Source organism: Panthera pardus, unplaced genomic scaffold (genome assembly GCF_024362965.1).
Source record: "Panthera pardus isolate Hobbes unplaced genomic scaffold, ASM2436296v1 HiC_scaffold_10, whole genome shotgun sequence".
Lineage (NCBI taxonomy): Eukaryota > Metazoa > Chordata > Mammalia > Carnivora > Felidae > Panthera > Panthera pardus.
This window is the reverse complement of record NW_026526655.1, coordinates 53,619,045-53,636,096: the sequence shown is the minus strand read 5'-3', so window position 1 is coordinate 53,636,096 and position 17,052 is coordinate 53,619,045. Positions and strand designations below refer to the sequence as shown.

At 35.2% G+C, this 17,052-nt stretch overlaps 1 protein-coding gene across 1 annotated transcript in view; it reads right to left on the bottom strand.

Moving 5' to 3' along the window:
- Positions 1-3,192: 3,192 nt before the first annotated feature.
- Positions 3,193-17,052, bottom strand: part of CWC22 (CWC22 spliceosome associated protein homolog) — a 56,261-nt gene continuing 42,401 nt past the window's right edge. Inside the window, exons 14-20 of the mRNA XM_019461049.2 lie at positions 16,641-16,701; positions 12,797-12,874; positions 11,975-12,127; positions 10,172-10,299; positions 8,549-8,650; positions 8,233-8,453; positions 3,193-4,035 (exon numbers count right to left, since the gene is read on the bottom strand). Coding sequence (XP_019316594.2) covers positions 3,449-4,035; positions 8,233-8,453; positions 8,549-8,650; positions 10,172-10,299; positions 11,975-12,127; positions 12,797-12,874; positions 16,641-16,701 — 1,330 coding nt within the window. The 3' untranslated portion in view covers positions 3,193-3,448. The remainder of the gene's footprint in view (positions 4,036-8,232; positions 8,454-8,548; positions 8,651-10,171; positions 10,300-11,974; positions 12,128-12,796; positions 12,875-16,640; positions 16,702-17,052) is intronic.

Here is a 17,052-nt window from a genome sequence, read left to right as displayed (position 1 = left end):
GGCTGAGCTATCAGCACAGAGCTCGACAGGGGGCTTGAACTCACCAACTGTGAGATCATGACCTGAGTCGAAGTCCAACGCTTAACCGAGCCACCCAGGCGCCCTGGACTTCTTTTTAAAAGATTTTTTTTTTCTTTCTACATTTATTTATTTTTGAAAGACAGAGAGAGACAGAGCACTAGTCAGGGAGGGATAGAGAGAGAGGGAGACATAGAATTCGAAGCAGGATCCAGGCTCTGAGCTGTTAGCATAGAGCCCGACATGGGGCTCGAACTCACAAACCATGAGATCACGACCTGAGCCGAAGTCAGACGCTTAACTGACTGAGCCACCCAGGTGTCCCTGGACTTCTTTTTTAAAAGCACAACTGGAACAGAGTAACCGTTGCTGCCTTTAAGGGGCTCCACTCCCCAATCTGACTGGTCTTGTTTGTGTTGAGTTGGCAATTCCTGGTCTAGTGGTACTATGTCAGCATTAGTGACAAAAATAATAAAGATAGTAACACCGAGCACTTAGGTCTATGCCCTGTTCATGTCACAGAGATCTTCATTACTTAAGGGAGGCACTATCATACTGTTGTACAAATGAGAAAATGGAGACACAAAGGTCAAAGGACCTGCACAAAAGTCAACAGCCAGCAGGTGGCATAGGTCAGATAAAAGCCTAGTGAGACTGAAATGTGCAGTCAGCCAGTTTTCAAGTGAAATGGTAATAAGTTACTCGATATGAACCTGAATCTTTTCCCACAAGCAAGTGAAAAACTGGAAGGGCAATGAGAAATTTTCACAAAGTCAATACATCTGAAGTTTTGATGAAATGAAAAGATTCCTAGATCCTAGAAGAGCACTAGGAAAGCAGGTGAGCGGGATGGGCAGTGGTCAAAGTGTGATGCTTGAAGAAGAGATTGAGAGATGGTATGGATTCTGAAGTAACATAAAGGGGAAGACCATGGGCATAGGTCGTTAGGGACATACTAGCGACAGAGAAACCCTGGATGCAACAAGTTGAGAAACAGAAAAACAGTGAGTAATGCATGCAAAATATATAGGTCATAGCTGATCCTTAAAAAAAAAAAAAAAAAAAAAAAAGAGCTAATCCTAAGAAGTAAAAAGTCAGAAACGGCGAACATAGTCAACATGTTTCTTGTCCACATATTAAAAGGACAAGAGTGAATGGCAGAGTTTGCATGTAAGCATACCGTATTTGATGCTGTAGAAATGCACTGTGCAGACAACAGTACCGTTCTGTCCCCTTGACTCCCATTCACTGTGCCCTGATGGGACTCAGTTACACTCAAATACATCTGCTTAAAGATAGTTAGGTATTCTGTTCACTGCTTTTGTTAAAAGTAAATAAAATAGGGTGCCTGGGTGGCTCAGTTAAGTGACCAACTTTGGCTCAGGTTATGATCTTGTGGTTCATGGGTTCAAGCCCTGCATTGGGCCCTGCCCTGAGATCCTGTCTCCCTCTCTCTCTGTCCCTCCCTTGCTTGCGCACTCTCCCCCTCAAAAATAAATATTAAAAAAAAAAAAAAAAGTAAATAAAATAGTGAGGAGGAAAAAAAAAATCCAACTAGTTGAATAGGAAATGTTAACATAAATTTCCAGACAATATTTGTTATAAAGAAACATCTATACCCAAGCAGTTCTTTTTGCTTACGTTCCTCCCCATAGCAATCTACACATACCTTCTTCCTTTAACAATCTGGGCAAAGTCACCCTATCAGAGATCTATGACTTTCCTATGGAAAATTACCAACTACCCGCTAGTATCATGACCTCTTCTCCCTACCAACTATAGTCCAAACCTCAGTGAGAACTGAGACTTTGTTTTCCTCATGGCTTTATTTCTAGTTCCTAGAACAGGGCTGGGCACATAATAGAAGCCCAATAAATATTCATTATGTTTAAAAAATTATCTACTTTAATAACTCTTTAAGGTCCTTACTACTCAATAAAAAGAATGGTTTCCTATTTTTACATTTAGAAATTTTAAACTTAAAGGGAAGAAAAAAAAGCTAAAATTTTTAGTCCATTTTTTTTTCCTTTTTACCATCCCCCAAATTTAGCGTTCAGTTACAAAAATAAACCCTCATTTATTTCCTTTAGGGCTCACAGCGCTATGTGTTCCTTAAATCCAATTTGCTGAGCTTCATAGTTCTGTAAAATGCACGGTGTCCATGACAGTACCTTCTAATGACAACTCAGCATCTTCTAACCACCACAGGAGGAGAAAGTGCTAAAAAGAATTTTTCCAGGCTGCCATAGTCAATTAATACTTTTTTTGTTTTGTTTTGTTTTTGCGGGGCAGGAGGATAGGAGGAGGAGAGGATAATATTTATTTATTTACATGGACTTTATTGTTACTTATACTCCAGTTTTTGAACAAAATAGAAAACATTTTGAATCAGAAAATGCCTGAAAGTCAAACATTAAAGATGGTGGTCCCATTACTCTTGAAACCAAACATCAGCTAAAATGGATTTTATGTACTTTAAAAGTGAACAAGCACAAGTTGTCTATTTGGTAAGTAGGGTTAAATGCAGGTAAATCTAAAATTTCAGAGGCAGTATTTTATTCCAAAAGTAATAAATAATATGGCCACATATTAATTGGTGAGAGTTACAATGATGGAAACCTTTAAAATTCTTATAAAAAAGTGGAATTATTTCAGTTAAGCTGTTCACATTTCTCATGACTATGTTTTCCAACAACCTGTTAATCTAAATTAAAAGTTAAATACACGTTAACTCACCAACAACAATATAATGTCAAGGCTCAGAAAATGCACTAATCACAAAGAATTTCAATTAAATGTTAATCTAGCAGTCCAGAGAGAAGAAATGTTATTAAACAGAGAAGTCCTAATTATAAATAATATAACTGTGTATCTGTTTAAAAGACTAACATACCCATAGCTTCATGAAAACACCTGTTAAAAAAAATTACACATACCTATCTTGTTCAAGATGTAATATGAGACTTGAAATAATTCGTTTTTAAAAAAGGGTGACTCCTAAAAGAGGTTCATAGCATCCCATAACAAAGCAAAAATGTTACATGGAAATGGTTCACCTATTTTGGTCTCTAGTTATATCTATTAAAAAAAGCCACTACTAATTCATATAATAGTTCTGTAAACAATTGGAAACATCAGGAAAAAAAAATTTTGTCAATGAAAAAAAATCACTGATTCAATGAGCATTTGATCATTTTATTAACAAAATATAAGTAAGATTACATCCCTCTCTGGTGAAACTTTTCAAATAATTTTATGTGGAGGGCCTTGAGATGTATCAATTATAAAACATGTTTAAAATGAAAAAATTTTAAATGTACAAATACAAACCAGTACTTTATACAAGAATTCTCTATAAAGTTCGTTAATGTAAAAAATAATTTGTTTCAACTGAATATAAGGCAAGTTCAGTTTCTGTAATTTTGTAGCATTACTTTTTTTGCTTTGTTGGAGACTTTTCTCTTCGCCGGTCCGGATGTTTCCTGGATTCTCTGGAGGGTTCAGAGCGTCTGCTCGATTTTTCCCATCGCTTCTCAGCACCATTCTGACATCTATCCTCATCACTTCTAGAACCCGAATGTTTTCTGTTCTTTTCTCTTGACTTTGACCTATCTTTTCTTGTAAAATGTTCACTGTCCTTATTTCGGTGCCTGTGCTCATTTTCGGAAAAAGAATTTCTTCTCTCTCCTCTCTTCTTTTTGGGATCACCATGCTTATTTTCCAAATCTGTGTGCATTTCTTGGTCTCTGTCATTCATGATTCTACTGTAACTATTTCGTTCAGCAGGGACACCTCTGTCTGCACTGTATTTTGTTACGGGATTTCTCCAGTTTGGCTCTCTTGAATTTTTATCTTTATGTTTTTCTGACCTCCTTTCTCTTTCAGTCCTTATTTCCTGATGCCTTTGCTCCAGTCTTCTTTCTTCTTGTTTCCTATCATGTGTGTGTTGTTTCCTGATCAATTTATCTACTTCTTTACTTCTGGTGTTCCCTTGTCCCTTTTTTCTTTTACCTTTAGCTGTACATGTAAAATGAAATAGTTAGCTTTTATTTTAATCTTTAATTTCATAATTTAACAATGACATTTATTGGTCCATTGCAGGCTTACTAATTCAGATAAACTGGATGCAAAAGTAAATTGATTGAACGGAAAGTCTAATGACAATATTTCACGAGATGCATAATTTTAAGAATATACGATATATCACCATTAGTTACCAAAGTACTGTTTTGATCCTTAGACTGAAAGCAGTAAACAGAAACTTTAAATGAACTACAGCAAATGTAAATTTTTTTTATAAAGTGACTAGCATGGTATATTTCCATTACAAATTTTATTCAAAAACAGAAATTTCAGCCCATGTGCATTATGTCATATAAAGTAAAGTACTGTGTCAGATCTGGTTATGTTAATAATCAAAATACATGCCAGCAATATCCCCCTTAAAGGGGAGAGGGATGACTAGTTTGCTTAACAGCATGAATATATATTTTTCAAATAAAAACCTCTTCCTACAAAAAACAACAGTTCTGCTATCAGAGAAGCACTACCTGCACCAGAAAGAGAAGTGATGTTATGACATAATCACAGGCTTTATGAGAGCCATGAAGGCTTGATTTCTGAGAAAACTCTTCTGAAAAGGCCTAGAACAATTTAATCTGATAGAATCATAAATATAAATGTTAAATAATCACAGTGAAATTTTAAGGTATAAAATTTAATCACTTTATCTGTGTGATTTCTTTTGGGTACATAAATCAAAGGTGCTGAGATGACCAAAATTTCTGTCAAATTCATATACATACAGAAAGAAGAAAATATGGAAGAAAAGTGTCCACCTTCATCCTATCTCCACCCAAATCTCACCGTACCAACCTGTATTTCTTCTGCCAAATGCCTACCCTTCGCACAGTCCATTGGTTTGCCACTAAGGATTTATTTCTCTGGCTCCTATCAAGCAGCTCAGCTGAGCAGCAGCTCGCCAAGCAGAAACCATCTGGCTGTGTGCTCCATCAATGTCTCTCTGACCCTACTCTATGCTACTCTCAGGGCTTTGCTGACATGAGAACCCGAGCCCCACCACAACGTGCAATCTCCCGTCTTTGGCGTTTGCTTTACAATTTTCTAATTTGGGGATAGTTCATACCGCTTTTATGCTGTTTAATATTTTACTAATAAAACTGAAAATTCTCTACTGAAATTGTATGATGAGGCAAATTAATTTTGAATCAGCAAGATCCCTTATTGCAGCAATTCATGCTGTGTTCTCATCTGTTCTCAAAACAGATAACCATGAAATAACAAATTCTTTAGAATTAAAAGAGGTGAATATTAAATGAACAATGTTAATATATTTTAATTCAAGAGTAAGACTTCCTGTGGACAAATGGAATCTTACTCTGATAATTTAAAACACCAAGAGTCCCACAATTCTGGCTGCCACACATTACGTGACACACTTTCAAGTGCAACAAGCCAGAGAACCAGAGTGTAAAGATCAACCTTCCAACCTACTAAGACTACGGGGAAAAGTGCTGCTTCTCTTAAATATGCATTAAGAAGTTAAGAAGAGATGACATGCATTTTGGACAATCAGACTACGTCTTATTCAGACTAAGATGCTACAATGGAAGAAAGCAGAGTTGACCCTGGGGAAAACAACAGAGACCTCCTCAGAAAATGGCACATTTGAAAATCCTTTACTACAGCATTTCCACTTCCAGGGAGAATGGAGAAAGCTGTGGAAGACCAGGGCTCCTGCTGAAAACAACTAGAAGTGCCAGATAAAAATGTAAAATCTTCTGTTTAGAGGCAATAAAGATCTTAAACAACTTGAGATGTTCTAAAGATGGGTGGTGCTCAAAAAAAAGGATGGGGGTATGTTGAAAGAACAAAGGGGTTAACTTGAAGGAGCTCTTAACTGCCAAAGCTGAAATGATCTGAACAAAATAAATGATAGTACTGGATTTTAACTCATAGAATAAGATAAATATCCATGAGTCCAGACTGATGAAATATATACAGTTAATAGATAAATGGGGATTGAGGGACAACTCTTACTTACAGAAGAAATTCAATTACTAAGCGTAGAAGAAAAAAGACAAACATAAACATCACATTCGGCAAACACCACGGCAGTTAAGTATTGCAGACAAGGTCTAAAGATAGATGCTAAAATTGAACAAATTATCTCTCTACAACACATTAATTTACAGAGAAAAGGAGTTTCCAGAAAGAAATCCAGCAGATATCAACTTAACCAAGTGATCAGTTAATGTCATGCCAGTATTATGAACTCCCAGATAACATGCATAAGAACATAGCATTTCTATGACATTCTGTCCAAAAATGCATAACCTCAATCTAATCATGTAAAAACATCAGACAGATCTCCATATTGAAGGGCACTCTAAAAAATAAGTGACCAGAGGACTTCAAAAGTACCAAAGCCTTTAAAAACAAGGAAAGCCTGCGAAGAACTATCACAGGTTATAGAGGACTTAGGAGAAATACAGTTAAATGCATGTAGGATCCTGGAACAAGAAAAAGGACATTAATGGAAAAACTGGTGAAATTCAAATAAGATCTGTTGTTTGTTTAATGTGTTGTTTCAATGTTAATTACCTGGGTTTGATCATTGAACTATGATTATGTAAAATGCTAACACCAGGCGAAGTTGGGTGAAGGCTATATGGGAATTTTCTGTACTATTTTTTCAACTTTCTTTACTTGGTCGAATAAGGACCAAGATTCAAGAGAAGGCAGAACCATAGAGAGGTAAGCTGACATAATATAGCCACTTGCTCCCTGCAGGTTGTCTGCTGATTCAGGGCTGCTGCTGAGGGACAGAGAGACCAGCAGAGCTCTGGCAGCTGCACAGGGCTGGACATACAAGAATGGAACGGAACTATTTGCAATATATATGTGCAACCAAAGATACATGTCCAGAAAACCTAAAGAACTCCTACAAATCTATACAAAAAGATAACAATAAAACAAACAAAAAGAGTGGGTAGCAAAGGACTTGAATAGCCATTTAACAAAAGGAAACTACCCAAATGGCCGATAATAATATAAAATAGTGCTCAATTTCATTAGCGATCAAGAAAATGCAAATTAAAACCACAATGCAATACCATGACATATGTACCAGAATGGTTAAAATGAAAAAGATAGCCAAGTGAAGTGTTGCAAGGTTGGGGTCAACTAGAGCTCTCATACACGGCTGATAGGGGCATAAACTGAAATAACCACTTGCAAAACTGGCCGTATCTACTGAAGCTAAATGTACACACAACCTACAACCCAGGAATTCGCAGTGAATCTCTAAGTACACACCCAACTGAAATGCATATGTGTATATATACATACCATATGTATATGTATATATATATTTATTTGGCTCAATGCATATGTATATATACACATACCAAATGTAAATAAGAGTATTCACGGGAATATTTCTAAATCTAAATTGTTACTGAGTAAAAGAGATGTTAAACTAACTGTAGCATACTCATATAGTGGAAAACTATACAGCAAAAAGAATGAACTATAATTAAATGCAATATTACAGATGAAGCTCACAAAAGTGATTGTGAAAGATAAGCCAGACAAAGGAGTTCACAAAACATAGTGATAAAGTTAAAAATAGGCACAACTAATTTATGGAATCACAAATGAGAGTAGTGGCTAACATGAGGCAGTGGAGAGGGGAGTGGCAGTAGCTATTAACTCTTGTTATGGGTAGCTAGCACATGGATATGTTCTTCTCATGAAAATTTCTAGAGCTGTACACTTGCGAAGTATGTATGCATTCGATGCATGGCACGTGCCAGTAACTAACACAAACCCTCTAATTAAAGTAAAAAACTATAATTTATTTAAAATATAAACACCAGGAAAGCTGTAAGCTGGACTGCAGGCATTATGAATGTATGGTATTTCAGTCATCATTCAAATAAACATTTACCAATGAAATATCTTCATTTCTATGAAAAAGATTCCAACAGCCAATCTTAGCATTATAAATGATGTAATTCACTACAGACTCCAGCAGTGACAGATGATCATTTATATTATTAATCGTGGCTTTTAAACAACTGAACTCTAAAATAATTAAGCAATCAACTTATTTTCTTCCCTCACTGTAAACATCACCAGCAATATACTTGTTAGAAAAGAGCCCAATCAATTATAAATGAGTTTCAGTACCTGAGGCAGAGCTCTGACTACTGCTGGATGAAGAATCGCTTTCCTCACTGGAAGACTCCGAACTGCTATCACTGCTGTCCGATTCAGAGGCAGAGGAGTCAGACTCTGAAGATGAGGATGCGGAAGAGGAAGAGGAAGGAGAGGATTTATTTGGCTCAACATCTGGTTTCTGTGCCACAATGACCTTTGGTGTATTTTTGAGATGCTCACGCAATTCATCCCTAATTAAAGATACAACCTCTGTTAGTTTTTGCTCCAAAGGCAACTGTGGGATAACTTTATAAGATGAAAAAAAAATCCTGAAAATTATCCTTACGTTAAACCTCCAAGTCCTATAGAAGTAAAGAAGTTGATGGCAAACCGAGTGTTTCTTGGATTATCTCGGGGTAATAACCCTTCAAAAAATGGCTGTAGGGTTCTAAAAGAAGAAAAAAATGAACAAAAGAGAACACATTGCTTGAAGATTAAAAGGCAAAGTTCATATACAGTCATTTTTCAGATTTTCTATGTATTAGGAAATTAATAAATGAAATACAATCAAGGAGGTGATTTATATCATTTATTAGGTTAGACTACATGCTATCTAAATGAAATGAATAGGGTCAAGTCATAATTTACTATACTTGATTTCTATAAATGTACAACAGAGGATTTAAAAACATTTTTATACACCACACACATATTGTGCAACATATACAAACACACGTGCACACACACACAGTATGTGAATGTATATAATGCAAAGTAAAAACAAATCTCTGTTGTATACATATACCCACATGGATGCATGCACAGCACTATGCATGGCATTGGGGGTTGGGGAAAAATCGTCAACAAAAGGAAGAAGTGATGGATGAAGACTGCATGTAATTACTATTTCTATGGAGGGGAACAAACAGAAAACATTAATAGTACAAGGTGGTTTGGATGTGTCCTTTGGAGTGCTACACCGAATGACTAACCAGCAGAGTCAGGACAAACTGTTTCATAGAAAAAACTGACAAATAAGAATGAGGAAGAGTCTGATGGATAGACCAAGAGTGTATATTTCTAGCTCTGGAGGTTAGGAAGTATGAACGAGTGGAGCAATGTTGGTGCAGGCTGTGGAGAGGGGGGAGATAAACCTGGTGAAATAGATGGAGAACAATAAGTAAGTCTCTGAAGCCAAGGGGAGTAGACAGAATAGCACAGAGAGGGCATGTTGAGCCCAGAATAGAAACTGTGGTGAAGAGGAGAGGGAGGGTGAAGAGCAGAGACCATGAAGAGTAAGGCAGAATGACAAGAAAGTGAGGAGCCACAGTGAGGAAGTGGTCAACTGTCTAAGGGAGGCTGGGAAGTGAGGGCTGTGAGGGCTGAGAAAAAGTACTTGATTTGGCAGATAGTCACTAAGAAATCTGAAAGGATGATTTCAGTAGTGTGAATGCAGTAGAAGCCGATGTGAGTGGCAGGAGGCAATGTGAATATACAGGAAATAAGAAAACTGGGATAGGGATTACACGATAGTCCTGGAATAAGGCCCTAATTCAGTGTAATAATGTGAACAATTACATGACTGAATCATCTGTATATATTCACAATTGTTCACTGATAACACAAAAATTAATATTCTAAGGTTCAAAATTAGCATTAAAAATGAAAATAAAACTGTAAGCACTCATTATTGGAAAACTCCAGTGGGCATGCAAAATAATCCTGTGTGTTATAACTAAATTCAAAGAGGCATTAATTCTGTGCTGTCTCTACTGGGACTAAAATCCATCACTAAAATTACATGTTGTCCTGTGCCACAGAACATGAGATTCAGAGTAGTAACTAACGGATGAAGAAAGTCCTAGGGGCTTACCTCTTGTTTTTACGACTAAGGGTGGACTTATGTCGCTAAAATGGAGGAAAATTCCTGAGTACAGTAAGAATAAAAAGTGCATAACGATAAACTTACTCATCCTTTAATCTTGCATTAAGTTTAGGAAGACCCATATATTCACACAATTCTTGGAAAAATATTTTAACAAAAATTCTACTGGATGATGTAGTGGTTTCCTCACTCAGCTTTATACATTCAAGAACCTGAAAATTAAAATTAAAAAAGACAAGTTTGTTTTGTTCAAAAGATAAAATGACCAACACTGATAACTTGAAGTGTCTCTGAAGAATTATCTGTGAATATCTTTCTTTGTCCTAGTAAGTATTACTTCTTGGCAAAGTTTAAGACTACCTCTCTATGCTAATTTTCATAATGCTAAGATGCTACAGAAATAGAGTTCTTTCTTTCTTGAGTAATGTGCTTTTTATAGCAGAGATATATTCTGCCATGAGTATATAATGCTGAAGCAAAGATTACTAGCTCCTAAAACTCACTCATCAAAACATGGATGTATAAGGGTTTGGGGCAAACTTCCACTTAGAGCATTAGGCTATAGTTTTGTATAGGACATATACGACAAGAGCAAAGACAGAAAGAGTGATGGCTTGTTCTGAATATTAAGATCGAGGCTTAAAAATGGAAGTTCATGGAGAGAGGTTTTAGGGCAAATAAAAATAAAAGTAACCTCCAGTTTTTATGAGTTCTGTGTTCCAGAAACCCATTTGCTTCAATTGTTTAAAAACTTGATTTCATTTTCATTCTCAGAGGGAAAAGAAAGAAGTAAAAAAATTATTATGATCAGGCTCCTACGTCTGCTCACAAAATGCCTATTAGTACAGCTAGACATGTTTAGTACCTACAGTATTACAACAGTCCATCCAATGTTTATGAGCTCACTTTGTTGCTTCATTCTATCATCAGGTTGTGGTATTCCACAGTGTGATCCTTTTCTTTCTTTCCTCTTGGATGTAATTTCCTTCTTTCAATTTCACTTTTCTCATAACCTATCACTTTTTATTTTATATTAGCACTATGGGCATACCTTACCTTATATATTTCTTATGAAAGCAGAGACCATAAATAATTCACTCTGGATGCCCACTATCCCTCTCAAGTGACTAGGCTCTTATCTAGTAACTAAATGAATGGTTGTTGGATGAACAGAGGTTGTACAATAAATGCCAGTTTCATGAATGCATTTCAAATTCCAATCCAGTGTACATTTCTGTATCAAGAATATCTTATCTTGTTCTAAATAACTATGGCTACATGATACATGACCGCCAAAGTAAGATGTATGTGGTATATGAGTGTGCATGCATTTGTGCACACACAGAGAAGACAAAAATCTATTGTTTTCCCTGAAAACACCACTAGCTATCACTTTTAAAAAGCACTGTGATGTATGGACTGTTAATATCACCCCGGGTTGTATTTCTTAACACTCATGTTATTTACTTAGCTTCTCGATCTCACGTTATCTGAATATAGCCTCAAAGACTGCCATTACAGTAAAAGTTTGGTATATATTTCATTTTAAATCTTTTTTTTTTGATGTTTATTTACTCTTGAGAGAGAGACAGAGCATGAGCGGGGGGAGGGGCAGAAAGAGAGAGGGAGACACAGAATCCGAAGCAGGCTCCAGGCTCTGAGCTGTCAGCACAGAGCCCGACGCAGGGCTTGAACTCACTAACCGTGAGATCACGATCTGAGCTGAAGTCGGATGCCTATCCGACTAAGCCACCCAGGCACCCCAACTATACATTTCATTTTAAAGTACATTTCCTACGTAGGAAAAGTACGGCTATACTATACTTAATACCTACTTGAGAATAACAGGATTAGGAAGGAAGTATAAATATCGATCCATCTACTTACACTCCATGGAAGTGAATCAGTGTATAAAAGGTGAGCAAACATCTTAGCAACATTTCTCAATTTGTTTGTTTCCAAGCGATGGATGGTATCATATTGTTCTTTGAATATACTTTCAAAGGATTCCATGTATTCTTTTTTTAGCATGCAAAATCGCTAATAAATAAAAAAAATTGAATGTCAGTACTACTAAAAGTTGACTGTCGATACCATTATGAGTATATCAGATCCTCCTAAACTTATTGAATCAAAAATTAGTAAATCTTTTATACATCACATTACTCAATCTTTTTGTGCTGTATGACAGAATGCTCAAAAAAAAAAAAAGATAATATGTATCATCCCTATTTACTTGGGATTTATATGCTAAAACAAAATTATACAAGTATCTTATCACAGACACATACATTTGCATAGTACACAAATATATTTCTCTGTGGGTAGAGTTTAGATTTAAAAACTTATTTTAACTCATGATCTATTTGTGCTGCCTGAACATGCACTTGACTTCAAAAACAGCTTTGAGATTTTGAAAAGGCAACATTTAATTGTCCTCTTTGGGAAATTGTTACAAAGCATATAGAATCTCAAAAAGTTCTGGAAAAGACCTATGCAATGTTAAGGCACCACAAAATGAAGTAGGAAAGGAGGAAACTACACAGGGTAGGAAACCTGAGGAAGGGAAGAGCAACGAGCTTTTATCAGAGATATGCTATTGTATTAGACCAGACCACAAAGAAGACACAGTAATTCACAATATTCATGTTAAGGATTCCCTTAGTGATGCTATTAAATTCCAACAAGAAAAATGAGGCTGGAACTCACCCCAGCTAATAAGCCAAAAAATTTTTCATAGGTCCTTTGTTGGGCACAACAATCAAGTATCATGTTGCAGAGTTCTTTCTATTTGGAAAAAAAATTCATTAATGATTCAAAATACAATGAATCCATGCTATAATTTATCAATATGATAGAGACAGCCTGAATTTTTAAATAAGATTTTAAACACACAAAATTTCCTAAGCTTTGTGAACTTAAGTTATTAAGACAAAATAAAAAATTCAATCTATGTCAGGCCTATAGTTTTTCAAAGCCTTCAGTCTGGCTGACAGTTTCCAAGGTCATCTATGCTAATTAGATTATAAAATTCTCAATTCAAATTAAGTATGAACCACCTCAATAAAATCTACTATATGAAAAAGATACACCAAGAAAAGATTGAATAGATTATATTCTAAAAAGATTCTACACAAAATTTTTTAAAATATAGATCATCAATATACCACCTGACAGTTTAGTTACATACCTTTAAACTCAATTCTTAAGAATATATTTAATTAGTATGGAAAAGGTAGAAGATGAGTCTTTATTTAGGCATAAATAAGTACAGCTACAACATTAACTTAAATGACATTCTGGTTAATAAAGAAAAAATGTATTTAATTTTTTTTTATGTTTATTTTTTTGAGAGAGAGGGAGAGACAGAGTGTGAGCAGAGGAGGGGCAACGAGAGAGGGAGACACAGAATCTGAAGCAGGCTCCAGGCTCTGAGCCGTCAGCACAGAGCCCGACGCGGGGCTCGAACTTGCAAGCTGTGAGATCATGACCTGAGCCTAAGTCGGACGCTTAACGGGCTGAGTCACCCAGGCGCCCCAACAAGAAATGTATTTAAAAGAATAAAGAAAAAAACACCTCTGTGGTTGGATTTGCTAGCCTCAAAATAAATGTTATACATATAGATCTATTGATAAATCTATGCAAATAGATCAAATCATTCCATAACTGCTGGAATAATATATTGCCAATCAGCTATTTTTGCGCTTTGAAAATTCCTGTATACAAATTCTGTCGAACTATGGGTGCCTGGGTGGCTCAGACAGTTAAGCGTCCAACTTTGGCTCAGGTCATGATCTCTTGGTTCGTGGGTTCGGGATTTGCATTGGGCTCTGTGCTGACAGCTCAGAGCCTGAAGCCTGCTTCAGATTCTGTGTCTCCCTCTCTCTCTGTCCCTCCCTCACTAGCACTCTTTCTCTCTCTAGCTCTCAAAAAATGAATAAACGTTAAAAAAAATTATTTGGGGGAAAAAAAAATTCTCTTGAACTAATAAATGCAAGAGTAAATCCAGGACAGGAAATACCATCATCACAAATGATTTATAATTTTAAAATACTCAAATAAAATATCTAAATATTCAAACTGTATCAATTTCACTGATGATGAAACTCAGACAACATGGACACATCACTGGAGACAAAATGAAAATAGGCATATATTCATTCTCTGACCACTGCTGTAGTAGTGATTAAGTATCTTTTTCTACAAGACATTTATCAAAAAGTTAAAAATTATTTTTTCCAAATATAGTAACTGTAACATATCTGCTTTCTATAAATGGAAAGCCAGCCTACAAAATATAACATATACCCATTCAGTTCATTTTTACTTCTATTTAATTTTACCTTTATATTTTCAACTAGCATGGTAGCCCCTAGCTATATGTAGCTAATTAGTTACATTACTTAACATTACATAAAATTTCCATTCTTCGGTCACACTAGTCACATTTTCAAGTACTCAAAATCCGTATGTGACTAGTGGCTACTGAACTAGACAGTGTAGAATATAAATATTTTCATCATTGCAGAAAGTTCTATTGGACCATGCTGCTCTAGAAGTTGATAGTCTATTTATAAAACACTCTACTCAAAGTCCTTAATTCACAATATGAGGATATTTTTAGATGTCATTACATTGCTAAATTATTATTTTTTATGATTACTCAGAAGTTACCTCAATTAAATAAAATGCTTCTCAATGTGTAAGTTCTGAAAAGATGTACTTTGTCAAAATTTTAATATAGTAGTAAAAAATTAAAATAAGGCTTTTCTGAGTTCTGCCATATTATGTTAATTTGATATTAAAATGCATTTTCAACTCTTTCTACCAACATTGTATTTTACAATAACATAACAGTTAATCAGGTTTTAAACAATATAACATAGTAATATACTGATAGCATTGCTAATAAAGCCAGTGCTACTTGCAAAACAAATTACTTTCTTCCCTAGACTAAATGCAATTATAAGAGTTATTCCCTGTGGCTTAGAATAATTAAATATTTTAACATTTTAATTAAATATTATAGCAATTTCAGGAGCGTCTTCAGAGTGCATGAAAATAGATGTACTAAGACATTCTTCCAAATGCTATCAAAATATGTTGAGGTTAGTTCTAGAACAACTATCCTCTGAATTAGTATTAATAAAACGTATAAAGACTTAATTATACTCCTCAAATAATGTGACAAGATCATATAGTAATTTCAGTTTCAATTATAATTTTAAAGGTTAATTCCCTAATTTATTTCCTTTCAATGGTGACACATCAGGTACACCCAGGGTACAAATAGGTATACTGTTATTAATATACCAAAAAATAAACTTTAAGAGGGAAAAAAGAACTTTTTAAATTTGAAAAAATTATTTCATCTCAAAATTACGTACCATGGCATTTCAAGAAGAAATCTATAATCTAGAACAAAGGTTGGTAAACTTTTTCTATCATAGGCCAAATAGTAAATATTTTAGGCTTTAGAGGCCATACGGTCTCTGTTGCAACTAGTGAATTCTGCTGCTATAGGGTGAAAACAACTATACACGATCCACCAACCAATGGGCATGGATGTATTCCACTAAAATTTTATTTACAAAAATGGGCAGTGGGCCTGGGCTACAGTCTGCCAATCCCCATAACAGATCATATTTAAAGCCTTAAGACAAAGCACTCACACCTAATGGTAACAGCTCAGATAGACAAGATCTTTTAGAACTAGAAACGAAACTGCCTACAGTTGATATATTCACTCTGGAATCTCTGCTGGGTCTACCACATGTAAAGCAAGATGTGAAGAACAAAACCCTAAAAGCCTTGGCTCAGGTTCCAAGGATTTAAAATGCAGATGGGCAGGGAGCAACATACACAAGAATGCAACTAGCAAAAAAAACCAAGATAATCTACTCAATCCAGTCTTTACTATCTTTGGCATTAGGGTTCCATGATACTTTGAACAGTGAAGTATAGGGAGTTATAAGACTATGAGTCCCATGGATTAAGAGGGGGCTAATATGTACTTTATGGACCACTGAATCCCTGACACCTTGTAGAGTGTCTGACATGTAGTATATGGTAAACATAGACTGCTGAATTAATGAATGAAAAAAAATGACACAGATTCTTCCATATACAATTAAAGTAATGTAATAACATGTATGGTGACCTTTATAATTTCTACCACAAAAGAATGCTTGAGCACATTAAGTAGATGGGCTAAGCAATTCACTAAGGAACAAATTTCTTATTGTATTTAATAGGCCACCTATTTGATTTACAGGCAACCACTCAGAAACTCATGTAATGTGTAGTGGTTCTGACAGACTTCTTCCTTTTTCCCCCACATCCCATTTAAGGAGCCCATTTAATTCATTGCAATGAGTAACACTTATGAAACACCCTAGGACTAAGTTTCAAGTTACTTTAAAATTTTAGAATAACTACATTAAAAACAGAATATCCAAAACTGAGTTATTTCAATTCATAAAACCTATGAACTCCTTTAAACATTTTTATAAACTATATTATTTCCTAATAGAAGAAAAAAACATCAACTTACTGTTTGGCTTTCAGGAAACTCCATTTTCAGCAATTTGTGAGCACATTCTTCAAAATCTAAGCTGTAGAGATAAAACAGACACAATAGGTTAAAAACTTGCAGCATAGTTGAACTATGTTTTATAAAAAAGGATCTTACTTTAATAATTGTTTTAAACAAGTTTTTTACAGTAACTTCACAGTACTCTATTGTGTATAAACAAAAGACATAGCTCTTAATTCTACAAAGAATGAAGTATTGAGACATACTACAACATGGATGAACTCTGAATTATGCTAAGTGGAAAAAGTCAGATATAAAAGACCACATACAGTATGATTCCATTTATATAAAATGCCCAGAACAGGCAAACATATAGATACAAAGTGGACAAATTTTATTACACTGCTAACTACTTGCACTTATCTCTGAC